This window comes from Hemitrygon akajei, chromosome 5 (assembly GCF_048418815.1).
Source record: "Hemitrygon akajei chromosome 5, sHemAka1.3, whole genome shotgun sequence".
Classification (NCBI taxonomy): Eukaryota; Metazoa; Chordata; class Chondrichthyes; order Myliobatiformes; family Dasyatidae; genus Hemitrygon; species Hemitrygon akajei.
The window spans coordinates 116810135-116835763 of NC_133128.1; the positions used below are offsets into that span (position 1 = coordinate 116810135).

The 25629-nt window shown below is 45.0% G+C and overlaps 1 protein-coding gene across 1 annotated transcript; it reads left to right on the forward strand.

The window, feature by feature from the left end:
* On the forward strand, positions 1–24879 carry pecr (peroxisomal trans-2-enoyl-CoA reductase). Its single transcript, XM_073046276.1, has 8 exons — positions 1–135; positions 1884–2017; positions 3328–3493; positions 4745–4826; positions 9221–9317; positions 16956–17066; positions 22102–22213; positions 24668–24879. Exons 1-8 carry the CDS (start codon positions 24–26, stop codon positions 24754–24756), a joined length of 903 nt encoding a protein of 300 aa, XP_072902377.1. The 5' UTR covers positions 1–23; the 3' UTR covers positions 24757–24879.
* The last annotated feature ends 750 nt before the right edge of the window (positions 24880–25629 follow it).

Consider the following 25629-nt stretch of genomic DNA (forward strand, 5'->3'; position numbering starts at 1 on the left):
TCTAGCGTCATGTGACGTACAAGATGGCGGCACGAAGCTTATTTCGTGCGGCCTTGTTCCGGGACCGGGTGGCGGTGGTGACCGGTGGAGGGAGCGGCATTGGCGCCGCCGTGGCTGCCGAACTGTTGGCGCTAGGTGCGGACCCTAGAGCTTGGGAAAGCCCAGGACCCAAATCCGGAGGCGGGAGTCTGATGGAGGTTCGGAGTCGGAGCTCCTGAACTGTGGCTATTAACCTCTGAAATTAATGACCGCCTTTCCCACGTTGCGATGCTCCTTTATATCTGCCCCTTACCATGGTGTGCGACACTCACTAAGTACCGCCCCTCTTGGTGCGGAATGCCCTCAGCTCCTTCCCACGGTGCAGCGTTCTCTCACTATTGCCCCCTTCGCGGTGAGGTACTCCCTTAGGTCCTCCCCTCCCACAGGGTGGCACTCAGAATCAGGTTTACTATCACTAACATAACATTTTACTATAGTGAAAAGAGGAACAGTAATGTAGTGTTGATGGGTTTATGGACCATTCAGAAATCTGATAACACTAGAATACTACAGCAGAATACAGGCCCTTCAGCCCTCGATGTTGTGCTGACCCATATATTACTTTTTAAAGAGTACTAAACCCACACTACCCTGTAACTCTCTATTTTTCTTTCATCCATGTGCCTGTCCAAGAGGCTCTTAAATATCCCTAATGTTTTAGCCTCCACCACCATCCCTGGGGCAAGTCATTCCGGGCACCCACAACCCTCTGTGTAAAAAAAAAACATCCCTGATGTCTCTCCTAAACTTCCCTCCCTTAACTTTGTATATATGCCCTCTGGTGTTGCTATTCGTGCCCTATTCAAAACAGGTACTGTCTGTCCACCCCATCTATGCCTCTCATAATCTTGTAGACCTCTATCAAGTCCCCTCTCATCCTTCTACGCTCAAAAGAAAAAAAGTCCTAGCTCTGCTAACCTTGCCTCATAAGACTTGTTTTCCAATCCAGGCAACATCCTGGTAAATCTCCTCTGCACCCTCTCCGTAGCTTCCACATCCTTCCTATAATGAGGTGACCAGAACTGAACACAATATTCTAAATGTGGTCTCACCAGAGATTTGTAGAGTTGCAACATGACCTCTCTACTCTTGAACTCAATCCCCCTATTAATGAAGCCTAGCATCCCACAGGCCTTCTTAACTACCCTATCAACCTGTGCAGCGACCTTGACAGATGTATGGATTTGAACCCCAAGGTCCCTCCGTTCATCCACACTCTTAAGTAACCGACCATTAACCCTGTACTCAGCCTTCTGGTTTGTCCTTCCAAAATGCATTACCTCACTCTTATCCGGATTGAACTCCATCTGTCAATTTTCTGTCCAACTCTGCATCCTGTCTATATCCTCTTGTAACCTTCAACAACCTACAGCTCCGTCCACAACTACTCCAATCTTTGCGTCATCCGCAAACTTACCCGTCCTTCCGCCTCTTCATCCAGGTCATTTATAAAAATCACAAAGATCAGGGGTCCAACTAGTCACCGACCTCCAGGCAGAATACTTTCCTTCCACTACAGTACTACCCTCTGCTTTCTTCCTGTAAGCCAATTTTTTATTCAAACAGCCAAGGTACCACTGATCCCATGCCTCATGACTTTCTGGATGAGTCTCTCGTCTCATAGGGGACCCACGTTTCTAAAACGTACAGGGTGTGTCTTCAGGCTCCTTTGCCATCTCCCTGATAATACTAATGAGAAAAGGGCATGGATGGTGAGGGTCCTTAATGATGGATGCCACACTCTTGAGGGGAAGTACTACCCCTCCTTCACTTTAACTGTTGCCCAGTGTGATGTTGCCTGTTGGGCTGTCCTAGTGTAAATTGTTGCCTTTTAAATTGACCAGAATGTAATGTCGTGATTGCATCCCGTAAAATCGAGCGACTGCGTGAAGCTGCAGAACAATTTTCAGTGGCACTGGTGGACTCCAATCCTGCAAAAGTGACGCCAATTCAGTGTAACATTCGTAAGGAGGATGAGGTAAGGACTGCAATTATTTCCAGTTCTCATGATAATGATCAATAGGCAGGGAATGGAGGGATATGGACCAGGATTAGCTGGACTGGCATCATGCTCAGTGCAGACATTCAGTTCATTGACATATACATAGATGCACTGGTGAGCTTTCTTGGCCATGACATAAACATGGCTGGATCAAAGTAAATTTATTACCAAAGTACAGTATGTATATGTCACCACTGAGATTCATTTCCTTGTAGACATTTATAGGAAAATAAAGAAACACAATGGAATTTATGAGAAAAAAGATACATAAAAAGACTGACAAACAACCAGGGTGCAGAATAAGATGAAATAAAACTTCAAACATTACAGCACAGCACAGTGTAGGTCCTTTGGCCAATGATGTTGTACCAACCTTTTAAGCTAACCTAAGAATAATCTTATCCTTCAGTCGTACATAGCCCTCCATTTTTCTATCATCCATGTGCCTATCTAAGAGTTTCTTAAATGCCCCTAATGTATCTGCCTCTACCACCACCCCTGGCAGGCTGTTCCATGCACCCAACATTCTCTCTGTGTAAGGAACTGATCTCTGACATATCCCCCTATATTTTCCTTCAATTGCATTAAAATTATGCCTTCCCATGTACATTTCTGCCCTGGGAAAATGTCTGTGACTGTCCACTCTATCTACGCTTCTTATTATTTTCACCCTCATCAAGTCACCTCTCCTCCTCCTTCGCGCCAAAGTGAAAAGCCCCAGCTTGCTCAGCCTCTCCTCATAAGACATGCTCTGTAATCCAGGCAGCATCCTGGTAAATAAAGCAAGTTGTGTAAGTAAGAAGAAATAATAATACTGAGAACACAAGTTGCAGAGTCCTTGAAAGTGAGTCTTCGGTTGTAGAATCAGTTCAGAGTTGTGAGTAAAGCCCTCCATACAGGAGATTGATAGTTGTTCTTGAACCCGGTGATGTGTGATCTAAAACTCCTGTACCTCCTGCCCAGTGGTAGCAGTGAGAAGAGAGCATGGGCTGGATGGTGGATGTTTTTGATGATGGATGCTGCTTTCTTGTGGCAGCGATCCATGTAATTGTGCTTCATGGTGACGAGGGTTCAGCCTGTGACGGATTGGGCTGTGTCCTCCACTTACTGTAGCCTTTTCCGTTCCTAGGCATTCGCGTTTCCATACCAGGTCGTGATGCAACAAGTTAGGATACTCCCCACTGCATCTGTAGAATTTCTTCAGATTTTTTGGTAACATGTAAATATACTCGGTTGCAGTCTAACTCTGCCCGCAGTCACTTGTCCTGGTGTCCTGTTCTTGGTAGGTGAAGAACCTGATGCAGAAAGTCTTGGAGTTCCATGGTCGGATTGATTACCTGGTGAATAACGGAGGGGGTCAGTTCATCAGTCCAGCCGAACACATCTCCACCAAAGGCTGGAATGCTGTGATCGACACCAACTTGACGGGAACATTCCTCTGCTGCCGAGAAGGTACAGGCAACAGAAGCAGGACAGGGGTATGGAGGGGGAAAGGGGGGTCAGTTCAGTGATGGGGAGGAGGGGAGAATCACATTTATTGTCACTGACGTGTGATGTGAAACTTCTTGTTTTGTGGCAGCAGTACAGTGATGCATAAAAAATTAATATGTTACAATAAAACATATTTTAAAAACAGTGTAAGAAGAGAATAAAATGTTCACGGACCATTCAGAAATCTGATGGCAGAGGGGAAGAAGCTGTTCCTAAAGTGCTGAGTGTGGGTCTTGTATCTCCTCTCTGATGGTGGTAATGAGAATGGTGGGATCGTTAATAATGGGTGCCACCTTTGTGAGGCATTGCTCCTGGATGCTGGGAAGGCTTATGCCCGTGATGGGTCTGACTGAGTTTACAACTTTCTGCAGCTTATTTCAATCCCACCCCCCCCCCCCCCGCATACCAGACGGTGATACAGCCAGTTAAAATGTTCCCCACTGTACATCTGTAGAAATTTGCAAGTGTCTTTGCTGACATGCCGAACCTTCTGAAACTCCTAAAGAAATATAGCCGCTGTCAGGTCTTTGTAACTGCATCGATATGTTGAGCCCAGGATAGACCCTCAGAGAGGTTGACACCCTGGAACTTAAAATTGCTCGCCCTTTCCACTGCTGAACCCTCCGGAGGACTGGTATGCGTTTCCTCATCTTACCCTTTCTGAAGTCTACGATTAGTTGTTTGGTCTTACTGATGTGGAGTGCAAGGTTGTGCAGCTCTGATGGAAACTATTTATTCCTCTCGATTGATGCTGAGTTCCTCTAGCACTTTGTGTGTGATGCCACAGAATGCAGAATAAACGTAACAGCTACAGAAACAATGCAGTGCAGACAGACAGACAATGTGCAAGGTCGTAATGAGGTAGATTGTGAGGTCAAGAGTCCATCTTATCATACTGGGGAATCATGGTAGAAGCTGTCCTTAAGCCTGGTGGAATGTGCTTTTGTATCATCTGTCTGATGGGACAAGACAAGTGAGAATGTCCAGGGCGGGTGCGGTCTTAGCTGCTTTACTGAGGCAGTGAAACGTGCAGACAGACTCCATGGAGGGAGGCTGGTTATGTGATGTGCTGAGCTGTGTCTGCAACTCTGTGTTATCTCAGGCTCAAGCTACTGAAGTCGGAATTTTGGATCAGGAACAGCTTCCCCCTCCTTCCTTTCTTCATCCCCTCCCCCACCACGCTCACTCCTTCCCTCACCTTTACTCTTTCAGCATATTGCTCCTGGATGAAAGAGAATGGAGGGGCCATCGTCAACATTCTGGCAGACATGTGGAAAGGATTCCCGGGAGTATCGTGAGTGTCGCATTTCTTCCCAAGGCCTGTGGTTCAGGGAGAGATGATTACACCCTAGCTCCTTGTGCACGTGGACCAATGTCTCCCAGCGCCCCATGTACTTGGGACAATGTCTCTGACCTGTAGGTTCACTCTACCTCCTTCCTGAGATGGGGTTTAATCTGGCCAAATGTGAAATATTCTCCCTGGGGTATCTAGTGTAAAGGGGCAGGGCACAGGTAATGGCAAGACCCTGACAAGTGTAAGAGAAGATTGGTAGCTCGGTTTGGCTGCTTGCTTGTAGGGTTGTGCACCGAGCCTGGGCTAGGGTTGCAGACGTTTTGTCGTCCTGTAGAGGTGACGATCATCAGTGCCCAGTTGAGTGTTGTTTCTGCTGATTGCTCGGGTTTATATAGAACATAGAACAGTACAGCACATTACAGGCCCTTCGGCCCATAATGTTATGCAGACCCTCAAACCCTGCCTCCCATATATCCCCCCACCTTAAATTCCTCCATATACCTGTCTAGTAGTCTCTTAAACTTCACTAGTGTATCTGCCTCCACCACTGACTCAGGCAGTGCATTCCACACACCAACCACTCTCTGAGTGAAAAACCTTCCTGTAATATCCCCCTTGAACTTCCCTCCCCTTACATAAAGCCATGTCCTCTTTTACTGAGCAGTGGTGCCCTGGGGAAGAGGCGCTGGCTGTCCACTCTGTCTATTCCTCTTAATATCTTGTACACCTCTATCATGTCTCCTCTCATCCTCCTTCTCTCCAAAGAGTAAAGCCCTAGCTCTCTTAATCTCTGATCATAATCCATACTCTCTAAACCAGGCAGCATCCTGGTAAATCTCCTCTGTACCCTTTCCAATGCTTCCACATCCTTCCTATAGTGAGACGACCAGAACTGGACACAGTACTCCAAGTGTGACCTAATCAGAGTTTTATAGAGCTGCATCATTACGTCGTGTCTCTTAAACTCTATCCCTCGACTTATGAAAGCTTTCTTAGCAACTTTCAGGGATCTGTGGACATGTATCCCCAGATCTCTCTGCTCCTCCACATTACCAAGTATCCTGCCATGTACTTGGTACTCTGCCTTGGAGTTTGTCCTTCCAAAGTGTACCACCTCACACTTCTCCAGGTTGAACTCCATCTGCCACTTCTCAGCCCACTTCTGCATCCTATCAGTGTCTCTCTGCAATCTTCGACAATCCTCTACACTATCTACAACACCACCAACCTTTGTGTCATCTGCAAACTTGCCAACCCACCCTTCTACCCCCACATCCAGGTCGTTAATAAAAATCACAAAAAGTAGAGGTCCCAGAACAGATCCTTGTGGGGCACCACTAGTCACAACCCTCCAATCTGAATGTACTTCCTCCACCACGACCCTCTGCTTTCTGCAGGCAAGCCAATTCTGAATCCACCTGGCCAAACTTCCCTGGATCCCATGCCTTCTGACTTTCTGAATAAGCCTACCATGTGGAACCTTGTCAAATGCCTTACTAAAATCCATGTAGATCACATCCACTACACTACCCTCATCTATATGCCTGATCACTTCCTCAAAGAACTCTATCAGGCTTGTTAGGCACGACCTGCCCTTCACAAAGCCATGCTGACTGTCCCTGATCAGACCATGATTCTCTAAATGTCCATAGATCCTATCTCTAAGAATCTTTTCCAACAGCTTTCCCACCACAGATGTAAGGCTCACTGGTCTATAGTTACCTGGACTATCCCTACTACCTTTTTTGAACGAGGGGCAACATTCGCCTCCCTCCAATCCTCTGGCACCATTCCCATGGACAATGAGGACATAAAAATCCTAGCCTGAGGTTCAGCAATCTCTTCCCTTGCCTCGTGGAGCAGCTTGGGGAATATTCCGATAGGCCCTGGGAACTTATCCGTCCTAATGTATTTTAACAACTCCAACACCTCTCCCTTAATATCAACATGCTCCAGAACATCAACCTCACTTATATTGTCCTCACCATCATCAAGTTCCCTCTCAGTGGTGAATACCGAAGAGAAGTATTCATTGAGGACCTCGCTCACTTCCACAGCCTCCAGGCACATCTTCCCACTTTTATCTCTAACCGGTCCTACCTTCACTCCTGTCATCCTTTTGTTCTTCACATAATTGAAGAATGCCTTGGGGTTTTCCTTTACCCTACTCGCCAAGGCCTTCTCATGCCCCCTTCTTGCTCTTCTCAGCCCCTTCTTAAGCTCCTTTCTTGCTACCCTATATTCCTCAATAGACCCATCTGATCCTTGCTTCCTAAACCTCATGTATGCTGCCTTCTTCCACCTGACTAGATTTTCCACTTCACTTGTCACCCATGGTTCCTTCACCCTACCATTCTTTATCTTCCCCACTGGGACAAATTTATCTCTAACATCCTGCAAGAGATATTGGTTCGACTCTTTCGTTTGTTGTCACACTGGCCGCTCGTCTCTGTTCGGTCCCAGCCAGTTGGATCTCTGCTGGCTCGTATCACTGGTTATCGGTTGTTGTGAGCATTGGTTCCTCGAGTGTCCAAGGCTCACCCCTCAGCCCCGATCCATCAGGTGCATAGATTTGTAAATTGCATCCAGTTCAATATACTTGTTAATAGGGTCTTGCATTGAGAGCCAGTCTTCTACGAATCCTCATGATTTCTTGTTCTACATGAACCTGTGTTCTTCTTGGTTTACGTGTACTGAGATGAATGACAGAGGGTCGTGTCTTTTTACGGCTAGCTGATGTTCATGTAGTCTTGTGGGTAGGTTTCTCCCTCTGTTTGGGGCTGTTTCCACATTGGATTTGGTTTATTGCGTTTGTTCTCACCATGTGAGCTGTTGGATCTTTGGATCTCGAGACGAGCATTCTGATGGTTGTCCTGGGCTTGTGTGCTACCATTATTCTGTGTAGTTGGAGTCTTGCTGTCATTTTGGAAATATTCCTGATACATGGGTAGGGTTAACCTCTTTCTTGTCTATTCAATTGAAGTTAAAGTTTGTTTCTCTGGACAAGACACCTTCTGATGAAGTTTTTTGGGTAGTCATTGCACGTGAACACTTTAAAATGGTGATTTTCTTCTTTCTTCTTGAGCTCCACTCGGTTGAAAAGCATTTAGATGCAACTTTGTTTGTGGCCTTTGGGGTGATTGCTGTGACAATTGACAACCTGGTCCATATTCGTTTCTTTCCTGTAAACTGATCTTTCAAAACTTCTGTCTGCATTCCTCCTGATCAGCATGCCTAGGAAAGGGAGTTGGCTGTTTGCTCCGACTTCCATGGTAAAGTTAATACGTTGAATACATTGTTGATTCGGTTTTGCACCTCTTGTTTGATTTCATTTGAATATGACCAATATGTCATTGACAGAGTGCACCCATAGTTGAGGTCTGATGATTGGTAATACTGTCCTCTCCAGCTTTTGCAGAACAGCTTCTGTGATGAGCCCAGATATAGGAGATCCCATTGGTGTTCCTTTCAGCTGTTTGTAGAGTAGTCCTTTATATCAGAAGTATATTGTTAAACACAAGTTCAGCAGTTCATTTAACATTTCTTTTGCCAGTTTATGATTTATTGACCTGAAGAATACAGTGACATCGAATGAGACCGTTAATCCATCATTGTCCATTGTATCTCAACAGAAACCTCTGTTAACAAGCATATTGAACTGGATGCATTTTATGAACCTATGCGTCTGTGGAATCAGGGCCAGGGTATGAGCCATGGACACCCGAGAAACCAATGCTTACAGCGACCATCCCTCGTACTGGGCTGCACTTGTGTTGATCGTCCCTCAAGCCAGGCTGTACTGGTGTTGATCATCACTTGTGCAGGTCTGTGCTGGTGTTGATCGTCCCTCGTGCTGGTCTGTGCTGGTGTTGATCGTCCCTCGTGCTGGTCTGTACTGATATTGATCATCACTCGTGCTGGTGTTGATCATCCCTCGTGCTGGTCTGTACTGGTGTTGATCGTCCCTCGTGCTGGTCTGTACTGGTGTTGATCGTCACTCGTGCTGGTCTGTGCTGGTGTTGATCGTCCCTGGTGCTGGTCTGTACTGATATTGATCATCACTCGTGCTGGTCTGTACTGGTGTTGATCATCACTCGTGCTGGTCTGTGCTGGTGTTGATCATCCCTCGTGCTGGTCTGTACTGGTGTTGATCGTCCCTCGTGCTGATCTGTACTGGTGTTGATCGTCACTCGTGCTGGTCTGTGCTGGTGTTGATCGTCCCTCGTGCTGGTCTGTACTGGTGTTGATCGTCCCTCGTGCTGATCTGTACTGGTGTTGATCGTCACTCGTGCTGGTCTGTGCTGGTGTTGATTGTCCCTCGTGCTGGTCTGTGCTGGTGTTGATCGTCCTTCGTGATGCTGATATTAACTATTATTTTGTCTTTTCATCCCAAGACACACAGGAGCAGCGAGAGCAGCTGTGGACAACCTCACCAAGAGTCTGGCCATCGAGTGGGCCGACAGTGGGGTACGGGTGAACTCAGTGGCTCCTGTGAGTATTTATTTACTGAGCAATAATCCCACCCTGCCTTGCTCTTGAACTACTTGTCCCACTCCCATCCACATAGCATCCATGTCAGGACCACCAGACTCAAATACAGTTACTTCCCCCAAGCAGTAAAATTGATCAACACCTCAGAACCACCTTATGTCCAGACACTCCTGTACCTAGCTTCACTTTATGGATGTAGAATCAATCTATTTACATATTTATATTGATTGTTTTTTTTACTTATTATATTCTTTTTCTTACCGTGTTTGCATTGTTACCATATCATAATATTTGGGGGCTCGTTTGGGATCTGAATTCATTTTTGTGTTTAAGTGCCTGTTTAATTACCAGTTCGTTTGGAAAGGGGAATACCCGATTCTTTTGTTTGATTGGTTTGTGAATGGTATTCGGCAACAATGAATATTGACGACTTTCTGGCATCGCCAGACCCAGAGTTATTAGCGAAGGCGAAAAAGAGTGATGTATCTGAGATTGCTAGCGGGTTGGAACTTAGAGGTATTTTGAAGACTACAACAAAGCCTGTAATTCAGAGAAAAATCGCGTCACACTATGTAGAGTCGGGTGATTTTGATGAAGCGGTTTTAGATATGTTTCCAATAAGTAATCTAGAGATGCAGTTACAAATTGAACAAATGAAGTTAGAACAAAGTAAAGCAGACTTGGAGCAATGTATGCTGAAAATGTAAAGAAACAATTGGAAGCTAACTTGGAACTAAGTCGGTTATAAACAGAGAGCATTTGAACTTGTGATGGCTGAATTAGGGTCCGAGAATCAGTCCTCTGATTCTAGGAAAACGTTTGTTGTTAGTCAGGAAATTAAATTGGTTCCTCATCATACAATAACTTCAAGCCCACATCACCCAGAATGGGCCTAGCAGAGAGTTCGGTCAAGGTAGTGAAAGGCCTCATGAAGCAAGTGCCAGATGGATGAGAAGATTTCCACAAAAGTCTGATGATTTACAGAAGGGCGCCACTGCAGAATGGCCTGTCAGCAGCCCAAATGCTGATGGGTTGATGCATACTTACTAACGTTCCAGTGTACAAAAACCTGTTGACACCTAAAGGAGCACACAAGGTCAAATTGGCTAAAGTGAAAGGGAAAGAAAAACAGAAACAGTATCATGACAAGATTGTGAAAAGCCTACCAGGTATGAATCTGAGATCACAATTCCAGCTCATGGTCTTTGCAAGGATAAGTGCAAGAGGAAGCTGCTCCACAGTCAACCAGATCCAGACGAAGCAAGGACGCCTCTGAGCAGGAACCCTGTGGATCTACAACCACAAGCTCCAACCTGTTACCTGTCAGTATATCACTGGGGCCAGCAGATGTAAGAAATGAACATGTTGATCAGAGTTCTCAGAAAGACACATATTGACACAACATATGAAAGCAGTATACGTGTGGAAATGAATAGCAGACAAAAAGGACCATTAAACCACCTCAGAGAATGATTGAAAGTTGTGAGTGGATAAGGGACTTGGCTCATTATAATTGAAGTTAATGTAGAGGTCTTTGTTGGAAAGGATTATTGTTCCTTGCAGATTTGTGAGGACAGAGTATTGTGAATGTTTTTCTTTAAAGGGGGAGGATGTGTTATTATGTGTGCATAATAAGGAGCTTCACTTCCCAGTATGCAATGTGGGTGGTTCACCTGGAACTGAAAGCTACAGCGATGAGAGTTCAGTGTTGATTAGCAGTTCAGTAATAAAATATTCTAACATAAACCTATGCTAAGTTTGTCCTTATTGTGAACAGGCATAACATGTACAAACTCATTACTGACAGCATCAGGAAATGAACCCAGGTTGCTGGCACTGTAGTAGTGTTATGCTAATCCCTACACTACCATGCCACCCAAATGAAGTACATCCATGAAGAGTCTCGGCCCGAAACATCGACTGTTTATTCCTCTCCATAGATGCTGCCTGACCTGCTAAGTTTCTTAAGCATTTAGTGTTTATTGCTCCAGATTTCCAGCATCTGCAGAATCGCTTGTGTTTATGAAAACAACCATATGCCTGCCTGCTCCCTCACACCCATCTGTGTGTGGCTTCCTGCCTCTCTGCTGTCTGTAATTTGTTTTTTTTATTATTACATGTACCAACGTACATTTTGTTTTGCATGCCTTCTGTACAGATTATTTCAATACAGTGCATTGAGGTAGAACAAGGTAAAACAATAACAGTACTGAATTAAGTGTTACAGAGAAAGTGCAGAGCAGGTAGACGGTGAGGTGTTTGGCCATAACAAGGTAGATTGTGAGGTCGAGTGTCCATCTTACTATACTAAGAGACTGTTGTGTATTTAATATTTCAGTAATACTTGAATAATATTGTAAATATATTGTTTGATTAAGCATTCTTTGTTGTGTACATAATTCATTATGGGTTATATTAAAAGTATGTGAATGGCATACGTCATTACATCACCACATCGTGTGTGAGCGCTTAACTAAAAGTAACAGTGTTTTTTTTATTAGTTTTATGTTTTGGAGTTACAGAACATAACAGTGACCGTTCAATGGAGACACCAAGCACTACAGCAGGGCTCTAGTCCATGACGAACTATTATTCTGCCTAGTCCCATCAACTTGTACCTGGACCACAGCCCCTCCATCTCCTTCCCATCCACGTACTTATCCAAATTCTCTTAAATGTTGAAATCAATCCTGCATCCACCACTTCCACTGGCAGCTTGTTTCCCACTTTTACCACGCTCACGTTGCCCTTAAATATTTCACCTTTCACCCTAAACCTATGACCTGTGGTCCTAGTCTTACCCTTCCTTTTATAACAGCAGGGTAGAAGCTGTCCTCAAGATAAAGATAAGGTTACCTTTATTTTACACATGCATTGAAACATAATTCCGGCACCAACATAGCGTGTTACTAACCCTAATCTGTACGTCTTTGAAATGTGAAAGGAAACCTGAACGCCGAGAGGAAACCCGCACGGTCAGAATCAGGTTTATTATTACTGGCATATGTCATAAAGTTTGTTATGCAGCAACATTGCATTGCATTATAATAAAAACTGTAAACTACAGTAAGAAGAATAGATAAAAGTTAAACAAGTTTGGCAAAAAGAGAGAAAAAAAAGGTAGTGAGGTAGTGTTCATGGGTTCAATGTCCATTCAGAAACCTGATGGCAGAGGGGAAGAAGCTGTTCTTGAATCGTTGACTCTGTGTCTTTGGGCTCCTGTATCTCCTTCCTGATGATCATAATGAGAAGTCCTGGGTGATGGGTGTCCTTAATGATGGATGCCATCTTTTTGATGCATCGCTCCTTGAAGATGTCCTGGATATTGGGGAGGCCAGTACCCATGATGGAGCTGTCTGAATTTACACATTTCTGTAACTTATGTCAATTCTGTGCAGTTGCACCTTCACCTATACCAGATGGTGATGCAGCCAGTTAGAATGATCTCCACGGTACATCGATAGAGTGGCTTTGGTGACATGTTAAATCTCCTCAAACTCTTCATGAAATATAGCCACTGTCATGCCTTCTTTATAGCTCCATCGATATGTTGGGCCCAGGTTAGATCCTCAGAGATATTGACGCCCAGGAATTTGAAACTGCTCACCCTTTCCACTTCTGATCTCTTGAAGACAAGTGTTATGTGTTCCCTTGTCTTACCGTTTCTGAAGTCCACAATCAGTTCTTTGGCCTTACTGATGTTGAGTGCAAGGGTGTTGCTGTGACACCTCTCTACTAGCTGATATATCTTGTTCCTGTATGCCCTTTTGTCAGCATCTGCAATTCTGCAAACAATAGTTGTGTTATCAGCAAATCTATAGATGGCATTTGAGCTGTGCCTAGCCACACAGTCATGTGAGTAGAGCAGTGGGCTAAGCACACATCCTTGAGGTGCCACAGAATTGATTATCAGTGAGGTGGAGATGTTATTTCCGATCTGCACAGACTGTTCTTCCAGTGAGGAAGCTGAGAACCCAGTTGCAGAGGAAAGTACAGAGGATTTGGACCTTTTTGATCAAAACTATAGGAATGATTGTATTGAACGCTGAGTTGTAATCAGTGAAAAGCAGCCTGATGTAGGTATTACTATTGTCCAGGTGAGTCAAGGCTACATGCAGAGACCTCTTGTGGCAAAAGGCAAATTGCCTTGGTTCCAGGTCCTTGCTTAGACAGCTGATTTTAGCCATAACCAACCTCTCAAAGCACCGTAGACGTGAGTGTTACTGGACAGTCGTCATTAAGGCGGTTCACCCTGCTCTTCTTGGGCACTGGTATGGTTGCTGCCTTTTTGAAACAGGTGACTTCAGCAGTGAGAGGTTGAAAAGATCTTTGAATACAGCCACCAGTCAATTGGCACCGGTTTTCAGAGCCCTACCAGATACACCATGAGGAGAATGCAGTCAATGGTAGAATTGAACCTGTGTTGTTGGGACTGTAAAGTGTTACACTAACTGCTATGCTACTGTGCTCGGTGGTGGTGTCTCTGGCTGGCTTTTCCATCCCTGCAGAAATTCTACCAATGAGCTGGGCCATCCCCAACCTGCAGTGCGTAGGTCAGAGACAAGCTGATCTCCTCAGATGGATACAGCACACCATGGGGTGATCAGGTAGACACTGATGCCCAAGAATGGAAAAGCCTACAAGAAGTTGTAGATACATCCCAGCACATCACAGGCAAAGCCCTCACAGCTACTGAGCACGTCTCCAAGGAACACAACCACAAGAAAGCAGTGTCCATCATCAAGGACCCCAGCATGAACTCTTCTAGCTACTGCCACGGGGCAGAAGATACAGGAACCTTGGGTCCCACACCAACAGGTTCAGAAACATTATTACCCTCTAACCATCAGGCTTCTGAACCAGCATGGATGACTATTCTCCCCTCAACACTGACCTGATTCCACAACATAAGGACTCGACAACTCATGTTCTGAGTATTATTTATTTATGATTTTTTTTCTTGTATCATGCAGTTTGTCTTTTGCTGATTGGTCAGTCTTTGATTTGTGTAATTTTTCACTGATTCTATTGTATTTCTTCGTTCTACTGTGAATGCCTGCAAGAAAGTGAGTATAATGACAGAAACATACTCTGAATATTGAATTTTGAACTTTGGATTCACCAGCAGGTCACCCTCAATAGTTTGTACTCGGTGACTGACTGAATGAGTGTTTCTTCGTCCTCATCTTAAGTTTTCGATGTCTACTTCCATTAAGGAGCTTGTTTTAATAATCCACGATTATTTGACCAACTGTTGTCGTTGCTGGTTAACTGGAGTCTGACAACTTGCACTCATGTCTCAATCACACTTTACTTGTGCACAAGGAGAACAGCTCAGTCCCAGTCACCACACTGCCCTGAAGTTTAAACAAAGAAATGCCATTTGTGTACATAATAAAACCGTAGGATATAGGAGCAGAATTAGGCTACTTTTTCCATTTCATCATTGCTGATCCATTTTCCCTCTCAGCCCCAATCTCTGCCTTCTCCCTGTATTCCTTCATGCCCTGACCAATCAGGAATCTATCAACCTCTGCCTTAAATATTCATGAAGACTTGGCCTTCACAGTTGCTTGTGGCAAAGAATTCCACAGACTCATCACTCTCTGGCTAAAGAAGTTCCTCTGCACCTCTATTATAAAAGGATGCCCCTCTATTCTGAGGCTGTGTCCTCTGGTCTTAGGCTTTCCCAGCATAGGAAACATCCTCTCCACATTCACTCTCACAAGGCCTTTCAACATTCGATACACTTCAATTAGGTCACCCCGATTCCTCTGATTTCCTGTGAATACAGGGCAAGAGTCATCAAATGCTCTCATATGACAAGCCTTTTAATCCTGGAATTATTTTCATGAACCTCCTTTGAACCCTGTCCAATGTCAGCACATCGTTTCTTAGATAAAGGGTCCAAAGTTGCTCACAATACTCCAAGTGAGGCCTCACCAGAGCTTTATAAAGTGTTAACATTACATCCTTACTCTTATATTCTGGTCCTCTTGAAATGAATGTTAGTATCACAGTTGTCTTCCTCACCATCAACTCAACCTACAAATTCACCTTTAAGGAATCCTGCACAAAAACTCCCAAGTCCCTTTGCACCTCAGATTTGTACCCTTCTATTTTTTCTACCAAAGTGCATGACCATATACTTCCTGACATTTGTATTTCATCTGCCACTTCTTTAGCTCATTCTCCTAATCTCTCAAGTCCTTCTGTAGCCTCTCTGCTTCCTCAAAACTACCTTCCCTGCCACCTATCTTCATATTGTCTCCAAACTTTACAACAAAGCTATCAATTCCATTGTCCAAGTCATTGACATATAGTGTAAAAGGAAGCGGTCCCAATACAGACCCCTGTGGAACACCTCTAGTCACCGACAGCCAGTCAGAAAAGGCTCCCTTTATTCCCACTCTTTGCCTCCTGCCAATCAACCATTGCTTTATCCATGCTAGTATCTTTCACGTAGTACCATGGGCTCTTAACTTGTTAAGCACACCCATGTGTGACACCTTGTCAAAAGCCTTCTGAAAATGCAAGTACACAACATCCACCAATTCTCCTTTGTCTATCCTGCTTGCTGTTTCTTCAAATAATTCCAACAGATTTGTCAGGCAAGAGGAAACCATGCTGACTACAGCCTGGTAGTGATGTGCCATGTGCCTCTTCCCCAAAACCACATCCTTAAAGCTCGACTCCAACATCTTCCCATCCACTGAGGTCAGGCCAGCTGGCCTATAATTTCCCCTCTCAAAGAGTGGAGTGACATTTGCGATTTCCTAGTCCTCCAGAACCTTTTCAGAATTCAGTGATTCATGAAAGATCATTACTAGTACTTCCACAATCTCTTCAGCCACCACTCTCAGAACCCCGGGGTGTACACCATCTGGTCCAGGTTGCTTATCTACATTCAGACCTTAGTTTCCCAGTAACCTTCTCCCTAGCAATGGCAACTTCACACACTTCTGCCTCCTGACACTCTCAAACTCCCATCTTACTGCTCATGTCTTCCACAATGAAGATTGATGCGAAATACTTATTCAGTTCTTCCGCCATTTCCTTCTCCCCCTTTGCTACCTCTCCAGCATCGTTTTCCAGCGGCCCGATATCCACTCTCGCATCTCTTTTACATTTTATGTATCTGAAGAAAATATTGAACCATTGGAAACTGTGTACTCTCAATCCCATCACTTAAGTACAAATCATAATCTATATTTCAGGTCTTAATAACCAATCAAATCTACGAGTAAAGACCAACAATTTGTGACAATTAGTAAAATAAGTGTACTTTAGTAAGTATTGCCGTAGAGTTCTTCGTTTGCATCTTGTGTTGGCATGTTTGGTAACCCTGGTTGAGCAGAAAGTTTATACAAAGTGAGTTGAGCTTTCAAGGATCGTGTTCAGCCTGGGTGAATGCACTGTGCTTGAATACCGTCTCTGTTAGCATCCGGTGGAAACCCAGGTGGTCACGGGGAGATCGTACAAACTCCTTTCAGACAGCGGCGGGAATTGAAACGGTCACTGGCACTGTCACCCTGATTGAGTTAGCTCAGTCCCCCTTCAAGCACCACCTCATTCCAACCTTTAAATTATTAAATTCAATTCAGGATTTTAATATTTAACATTTTTTGTGCTATATAGGGAACGATTTTTTCAGAATCGGCTGTGGCCAACTACAAGGAGCATGGACCTCAAATGTTCAGAAGTTATGTCTCCAAAATTCCTGCCAAGAGACTGGGTGTTCCGGAGGAGGTGAGGTCCCATCATTTGCATTGTACTGTTGCTACAGTGACCATTTGAACACAGAACATTACAACACAATACAGGCCCGTGGACCCATGCTGAGCTTTTAACCTACTCTAAGGTCAATCTAACCCTTCCTCCCCCACATGGCCCTCCTTTTCTCTATCATCTAAATGTCTTAAATATCACCTGTGTCATCTGGTGTCTTAACACACTTGACCACTGCTATGCTACCATATGGAATGCCTACCTTTTAATCCCTAGACCGCATTTTAGGGAATCTGATCATTTGACTGTCCTCTCTCACCACCTGTACTTAGGTACAGAGTAAAGAGCAAGGCTCCAGGGATAAGGACAGCAAAGAGGTAGTTGCTGGAGGCAAAGAAGCTGCGGTGGGATTTCTTCAAGTTGGTGGACTGAGCTGTGCTTGAGGCCCCTTCAGAGGATGCACAGTTGTCACAGACTTTATAAAAACAGTCGTAGATGAGTGTGTCCCCACAAAATCATTCCGAGTCTTCCCAACCCAGAAGCTGCGGATGGCCCATGAGAGTGACAGTCTGCTGAAGGCCACGTGAGTGGCTCTCAGGTCTGGTGATTGTGTAAACTACAAGTGGTCCAGGTACGGTCTCCGGAAAGCCATCACACGTGTGAAGTGGCAATTCCGGGCCAAGCTTGAATCACAGAAGGACATTCAACAGCTGAGGCAGGTTTTGAATGCCATCTCCCCCTTCAAAGTGAAGCCAAGTGACATTGGTTTCGCTCCCAGATCCGTTTATGCTCACTTTGACCATCAAAACGCGAAAGCGCAATCTGTCGTAACCTCCAGTGACCTTGTGTTTCTGAGGCCAGTCTGAGAGCGCCTTTCAGGAGGGTGAACCGATGGCCTAGACGGTGTACCTGGCAGAGTACTAAAGCCCTGTGCTGATCAATGACTGGAATGCTTCAGCACGCTGAGCTACCCACCTGCTTCAAACAGGCCTCAGAAGAACATGACACCCTGCCTCAATGACTGTCGTCCAGTAGCACCTACATCCACTGTGATGCAGTGCTTTGAGTGGCTGGTGATGAAACATATCAACTCCTGCCCGAGAAGCAACTTGAATCGGCTTCAATTTGCCTAGCAGAGTAACAGGTCCACAGCAAATGGTCTTCATTGACTACAGCTCAGCATTCAATACCATCATCCCTTCAAAACTAATTAATAATCTTTAAGACCTTGGCCTCAGTACCTCCTTGTGCAATTGGATCCTCAGTTTCCTCACTTGCAGATCCCAGCCAATTCAGGTTGGCAACAACACCTCCACGATCTCCATCAGCTCAGGCATCTCACAAGACTGTGTGCTTAGCCCCGGGCTATACTCATTTTGTACTGTTATAAGGATTTACCCCTTAGTAATAATGACAGAGGGGCACAGAGAGAATCTGTATTTCTGACAAGTATCCTTTATTATCTCACTTACAAGGCATGTAGGTTCACAACTTAACTACCAGTGTGCACACCCACTGGGATACCTTGGCCTTCCATGAACCATCAATGAAGAAAACAGGTATTACCCGAGAAAAGCAGTCTACGCTGGCTAGGTATTCCTCACGGTCCCACTCATTCTCTAAATGTTCATCAGGTCATCCACATCCACAATGGTTCGTCTCTGGAGAGTTGTCAACCCTTTTGCATTTGGAGCTCCTCACTCTTATAGTGTTCCTCGTCAATTCAAATGATGCATTTTCATCCTGTTGGCTCAAGGTTGCCTGACCCACCTGGGACACCTTATTTGTTCTTATAGCTACTTGTCTGAGGATGGTCTCAGGTTTAGCAGGTCATTAGCTGAAACTCCTTGTGTCCACATTCAGTTGCTCCGATTACGTTATCCCGGAGCAAGAATCAGTTCATCAAACAGTTCACAAAATGGCGCCTGCAAGGACAGTCCCACAAAATGGCTGCATCCATTCCTGCTCATTGACTGTCATTGTTTCTGGTCAACAGTACTTATAACTATGAGGTCAGTACAGCTGCAGTGCCATATTTAAGTTTGCTGACAACATCACTGTGTTTGGCCATATCAAAGGTGGTGACAGAAACCTGGCTTAGTGGAGCCACAACAACAACCTCTCACTCAGTGACAGGCAGCTGATTATTGACTTCAGGGGGAGGAAATCCGAGGTCCGTGAGCCAGTCCTCATCGGGGATCAGAGGTGGACAGGGTCAGCAACTTTAAATTCCTTGGTGTTCACATTTCAGAGGATCTGTCCTGGGGCCAGCATGTAAGTGCAATTATGAAGAAAGCACAGCAGGAAAACAGCATCCACCATCTCTTCTCACTGCTGCCATCAGGAAGAGGGTACAGGAGCCTCAAGACCCTCATCAGGTTCAGGAACAGTTATTACCCCTCAACCATCAGACTCTTAAACCATTGGGGGATAACTTCACTCTTCCCATCACTGAACTGTTTTTGAGTCCTGACGAAGGGTGTCAGCCCGAAATATCGACTGTACTTCTTCCTATAGATGCTGCCTGGCCTGCTGTGTTCCATCAGCATTTGTGTGTGTTGCTTGAATTTCCAGCATCTGCAGATTTCCTCGTGTTTGCACAAACTATGGACTCACTTTCAAGGACTATTCATTTCATGTTCTCAATATTTATTGCTTAGTTACTTATATTATTTCTCTGTTTCTTTTGTACTTGCACAGTTATCTTTTGCACATTGGTTGTCTGTCCTGTTGGGTGAGGTCTTTCATTGAATCTATCATGTTTCTTGAATTTACTGTGAATGCCTGCAAGAAAACGAATCTCAGTTGTATATGGTGACATATGTACTTTGATAATTACTTTGAACTTAAAGGTCCCTAATGTATCTGCCTGTACCACAACTGCTGGCAGTGAGTTTCCACGCACTCACCACTCTCCGTATTAAAAACCCTACCTCTGACATCCCTCTAATCACTTTAAAATTATGCTACCTGATATTTGCCATTTCTGCCCTGGGAAACATCTCTAGCTGTCCACTCAATCTATGCCCTTTATCATCTTGTACACTCCTTCACTTCAAAGATAAAAGCCCCAGCTCACTCAACCTACCCCCATAAGAGATGCTCACTAATCCAAACAGTGTCCTGGTAAATCTCCTCTGCACCCTCTCATGGTCCATCCTGCCTGTCCTGGTGGCATTCAGCCTCATTGCCAACAACCACCTTTTCACATCTTGAAGGTCGCTTTTTGACCATGAACTTTTGGCGGAGCAGTATGTTTGAAAAAAAGCAAAGATTAAAGGTTAGCTTTATTTGTCACATTTACACTGAAACATACAGTGAAATGTGTTCTGTGCATCGTTGACCAAAGCAGGCTGTGTGTGGGCTGCCCGCCAGTGTCAGCACACTTCCAGTGCCAACATAACATGCTCACAATTTACTAACCCTAACCCGTACCTCGTTTTGGATCCGCTTAAAGACGAGTAATATTATCTCCTTAATACCTCCTTTTCATCCCCTTAACCGTAGTGTAGCGGTTGTGCCAGCAATCCAGATCCAATTCCGCCACTGTAAGGAGACGTTGTCCCCGTGACCGCGTGGGTTTCCTTTGGGTGCTCCACGTTCCTCCCTCATCCCGAAGACGTACAGCCTCTAATAAGTTGTGGTCATGCTACGGTAATGCTGGAAGTGTAGCGGCAGTTAAGCCCCCGGCAAAATACTTCGACAGTGTTGGTAATTGATGCAAATGACGCATTTCAGTGTATGTTTTAATCTCTTTAAGTATCCTTATTTAACAAATAAAGCTAATCTTTGAATCATTCTGTCTGTTTTTCCCAGTTCTGAAGGATCCTGGAATCAGATTCAGTATTGGGTTTAATATCACTGGCATATATAATGAAACATTTTAAATGAATTTTAAAATAAAGTTAACTGTTGGCACTACCCAGTGAATAAATAATAAAACATCACACCGTGCAGACGTCTAGGGGTCTTGATTTCAGGTTGTCAGATGTTTTTCATGTTGACCCGTGTCTGGTTCAGTACCCACCTTACGAACTGCCTTTTCCAAAAGCTCCCTTCCGGAATGTGCTACACATCCCTCTGTTGGTCGGGTATGGCCATAGATGTTGCATCCTAGCCGTCCACGTTATTTTTGCAGTGCTATCAGTATGCAAAACGGAGAGCAAGGTGTTGTCCATACAACAGGCTCCCCTTCTCCACACAGCTGATGAATCCAGAGGAATTACAGAGTGATACAGTTCGGCACCAGTAGCATCGAGGGAGTAGCCAGTCAGCATTGAACTCGACCCAGGATTGTCTTAGTGACTCCAGATCTGGATTTTTCCTTGGGGTTAACTCCTGATGCCTTCCTCATGAGTGGGTACAGCCACAAGGCAGCGGAGATTTGAGATCAGAGTTTTCCTTCTCCTAGATGGGCTGCCAGCCATGGCTGATGAACCCCATTTGCTGGAGCGACTGGTTTTAAGCCGCCAGTAACCTGCCTTTGCCCCTTCTCCTGTCAGTAGGAACAGTTCCACCGGGCTTAGCCGCATGTGAAGGCCACGAGCTAGACTTGGTGGTCAGAGGCTATCTGAGACACGCACTATTGGAAGCATTTAATAGGTAATGGGAGCTCATCCCCGCTACCCCATCTCCACCACCAACCACCCCCCCCCCCCCCACCCCGGCTATGACTACCGGGCACTACTGGGCTGTTGGAACAAAAATTTCACACTGTTTTTAAAGTTTCTTCCCCCAGTTAATCTAATCAACCATTATAGTTAGCCACCCCACCCCCTCTATTACCCCCATCACTGCTTTGCACTGTAATCACCTTCAACCACCTTTTATAATGCTGTTTTCATTGTAAATACATGCTGGTATTTATGTATTTAGTACACTTTATACATACTTTAACCTCTAACCTCTGTTTTATATAATTCTTTATCATTGCTTTTTGTTACATACCGTGCTCTTACCAGCACACTGCAGCAAATTTCTAATACACGTAAACCTATGTGGTGAATAAAATTGATCCTCTACCCTTCAGCTGACCGCCTCTTCTCCTCATCTTCAGGTCGCCCCTGTTGTTTGCTTCCTGCTTTCACCGGCCGCCTCCTTCATCACTGGTGAGACCGTGAAGGTTGATGCAGGACAAAGTCTATACCAGAGCCCCTGGGAGATTCCTAGTAAGGATTTGGCTTTCTCTCCCTCTTCAGAGACTCCCTCCCATCCCTCCTGAGTCACGTAATCAACCAGGAGAGCAGAGGACTCTCCAGTGTAGAAATTGGAAAATCATATCACGACTGTATTAGTTACTGTTGTGCCATGACTGCATCAGTTACATCACTAATGAAGTAATGTTTACAGGTCGTGGTCTGATTTGAGATAGTCAACATGGCTTTGTGAGGGGCAGGTTGTGCCTCATGAGCCTGATTTGAATTCTTTGAGAATGTGACAAGCAGTGGGCGTGGTGTATATGCATTTTCAACAAGGTTTGCCTTGGTTGGCTCTTTCACAATATCAGAAGACTTGGCTGGGTGAGTACAGAATTGGCTTGTCCACAGAAGGCAGAGAGTGGTAGTAGATGGAGCCTTTTCTGGCTGGAGCTTGATGACCACAGGGGTCTGATCCGGGGCACCAGCTCTGTGTGATTTTTAATAAATGACTTGCACGAAGAAATGGAAGGATGGCTTAGTAAGTTTGCAGATGACACAGAGGTTGGTGGTGTGGACAGTGAAGATGATTGTAGGTTACCGTGGGACACTGACAGGATGCAGAGCTGGGCCGAGAAGTGGTAGATGGAGTTCAGCCTGGGAGAAGTATGTAGTGATTCACTGTGGAAGGTCAAACTTGAAGGTAGATACAGAGTTCATGGCAGAATTCTTAGTAGTGTTGACCACTAGTGAGGAACAGAGGGATCTTGGGGACCATGTCCATGGATCCTTTAAAAGTTGCCATGCAAATTGATAGCGTGGTTAAGATGGCATGTGAGGTGTTGGCTTTCAATAGTTGGGGGGGGATTGAGTTCAAGAACAATGTAAAACCTTGCTTAAGCCACATTTGGAAACATGTTTAGTTCTGGTCACCTCATTATAGGAAGGATGTGGAAGCTTCAGAGAGGGTGCAGAGATTTACCAGGATGCTGTCTAGATTAGAGGGCATATCTCATCAGGATTGGCTGAGCAAGCCAGGTCTTTTCTGTTTGGTGTGAAGGAGGATGAGAGGTGACATGATAGAGGTGTAGATGATAGACATAGAACGAGCGGACTGCAGAGACTTTTTCCATGGCCACAACTGGTTAATACAAGGAGCATAATGTGATTGGAGAGAAGTATAGGGGTGATGACAGAGGCAAGTTTTTTCACACAGAGAATGGTGGATGGTGGAATCCGCTGCCAGGTCTTGGTGGTAGAAGCAGATCATTAGGGACATTTAAGGACTCTTAGATAGGCAGGTGGATGATAGAAAAATGGAGAAGAGGGTTAGATTGATCTTGGAGCAGGTTATATGGTCGGCATGCCATGAGCTGAAGGACTTGCGCTATACTGCAGTGTTCTGTCATTGCGGGGGAGGCATGTCGCAGTTGCAGAAAGTGTTCAGTCACAAATGGAGTATTGTGTGCAGTTCTGGTCACCACACTGAAGGATGTGGAGGCTTTGGAGTGGGTGCACAAGTTCTTTACCAATTTAACAATTTAGGGAGGATTTAAGAAAAGGGTTAATGAGTTATGGAGGTCTGAGGGGGGCCTTCTTTACCCGGAGAGGGGTGAGTGCTTTGAGCATGGTGCCGGCGAGGACAATGGAAACAGAGTTGCTGATGGTGTTTCAGGACATTATGGGAGTTGGGACAAAAGATCCTGCAGGTGCTGGAAGTCTTCAGCAACACACAAAATGCTGGAGGAACTCAGCAAGGCAGGCAGCATCTATAGAGAGGAATAAACAATCCACATTTTGGGCCCAGATCCTATGTTGTTAAGTCATTGGTGAGGTCACACCTGGAGTACCTTGTACAAGTTTTTGTGACTCTGTACAGGAACAATATGGTTAAACTGGAAAGAGTGCAGAGAAGATTTTATGTGGATGTTGCCAGGCTAGAGGGCCTGAGTTTATAGGGAGAGATTGGCAGGCAGGGTCTTTCTTCCTTGGAATATATGAGCATGAGGGGTGACCTTACAGAAATGTTTTAATATTTTGAGATGCATAGATAAGGTTGACAGTACCGTAATAATCTTTTCCCCAGGGTAGGTCAGCCCAAAACTAGGGGGCATAGTTTTATGGTGAAAGGGGAAAAACTTAATATGCATCTTAGGGGTGACTTTTATACAGAGGGTGATGAGTATATGGAATGAGTTACCAGAGAAGGTGGTTAAAGGCAAGTGTCATTTACAAAACACTTGAGTAGATACATGGAGGGATATTGCCTGATTGCAGGAAATTGGCTTGGGCTGAAGGGCCTGTATCTGTGTATGGCCCTATGACATGTCTACAGAAGTAAAGGAATCGTCCAGGGATCGGATGCCCCAGTGCTGGGAGGTGGGAGTAACACAGTTGATGCCCACTGATTAGTATGGATGAGGTGGGCTCAATGGTCTGTTTCCCTGCTGTATAACTGCTCTCATTTTTCCATTTACATCTCCTCAGACCATGACTGCTGGCCATCAGCTCCAGAAAGCAGGAATTCTGAACTTATGGCTGCTTTTCTCTCTGGAAATCCACCCTCGAAAGTGTAGCAGTGCCAGGAATTTCCACAGGACAGATGACACGCCAGAGCGATCACTTTGCAGCAATTGCACTGATTGGGGGTTGAAGAATGGACTCAAGATAATTATTTCCAATAAATTAATGCTCAATCAGTTGCTGACTCTTTAATAGAAGTTCCCTTTACCCTGTTCTGGGTCACGGCAGGAAGAACAGTTCAGTTACAAATGGCTAGACAAGAGGGCAAGGCATAAGGCACATTTGCTTTCATTGGTGTGGGTTTTGAGTGCAAGTCAAAATGAGTTATGTTGATCTTTAGTCAGACTGCACATCAGGAAGAATGTGAAGGCTATAGAGAGGGGGAAGAAGAGGTTTAACGGGAGCCTGGATTAGAGGGTAGGAGCTATAACAAGTTGGACAAACTTGGGTTGTTCTAGAGCATTAGAGGCCAAGGGGGAGACCCGAGAAGTTTCTAAAGTTCTGAGAGGCATATATAGAGCAGACGGGCAGAATCTTTCCCTAGGATAGAAATGTCAAACCCTTACAAGAGGACATATTTTTAAGGTTAGAAGTGGAAAGTTTAAAGACTTGTAAAGGGAATTTTTTTTTCCAACAGACTGGTAGGTACCTGGAATGGGATCAAAGGTAGAGGTCTGGTGGAGGTTAGGAGGGATATTGAGGCCCTGATAGGGTCAACCATGGATGTTGCATCCCAGCTGTCAAATGCAAGCTGGGGCAGTACGATATGAAGAGCAAGCTGTTGCCCATTGGGCAGGCTCCTCCTCTCCACACAGCTGATGAATCTAAAGGAAGCACAGAGATCAAAAGAGTCTGGCACCAGCAACATAGCAATTGTTAGTGTTGAACTCAAAGTAGGACTGCCTTAGGGCCTCTAGCTCCAGATT

Coding starts and splice junctions, on each gene's coding strand:
- pecr (XM_073046276.1), top strand. CDS start 24: ATGGCGGCACGAAGCTTATTTCGTGCGGCCTTGTTCCGGGACCGGGTG. Junction 2,018..3,327: donor ACATTCGTAAGGAGGATGAG/GTAAGGACTGCA, acceptor TGTTCTTGGTAG/GTGAAGAACCTGATGCAGAA. Junction 17,067..22,101: donor GACTGGGTGTTCCGGAGGAG/GTGAGGTCCCAT, acceptor CCTCATCTTCAG/GTCGCCCCTGTTGTTTGCTT.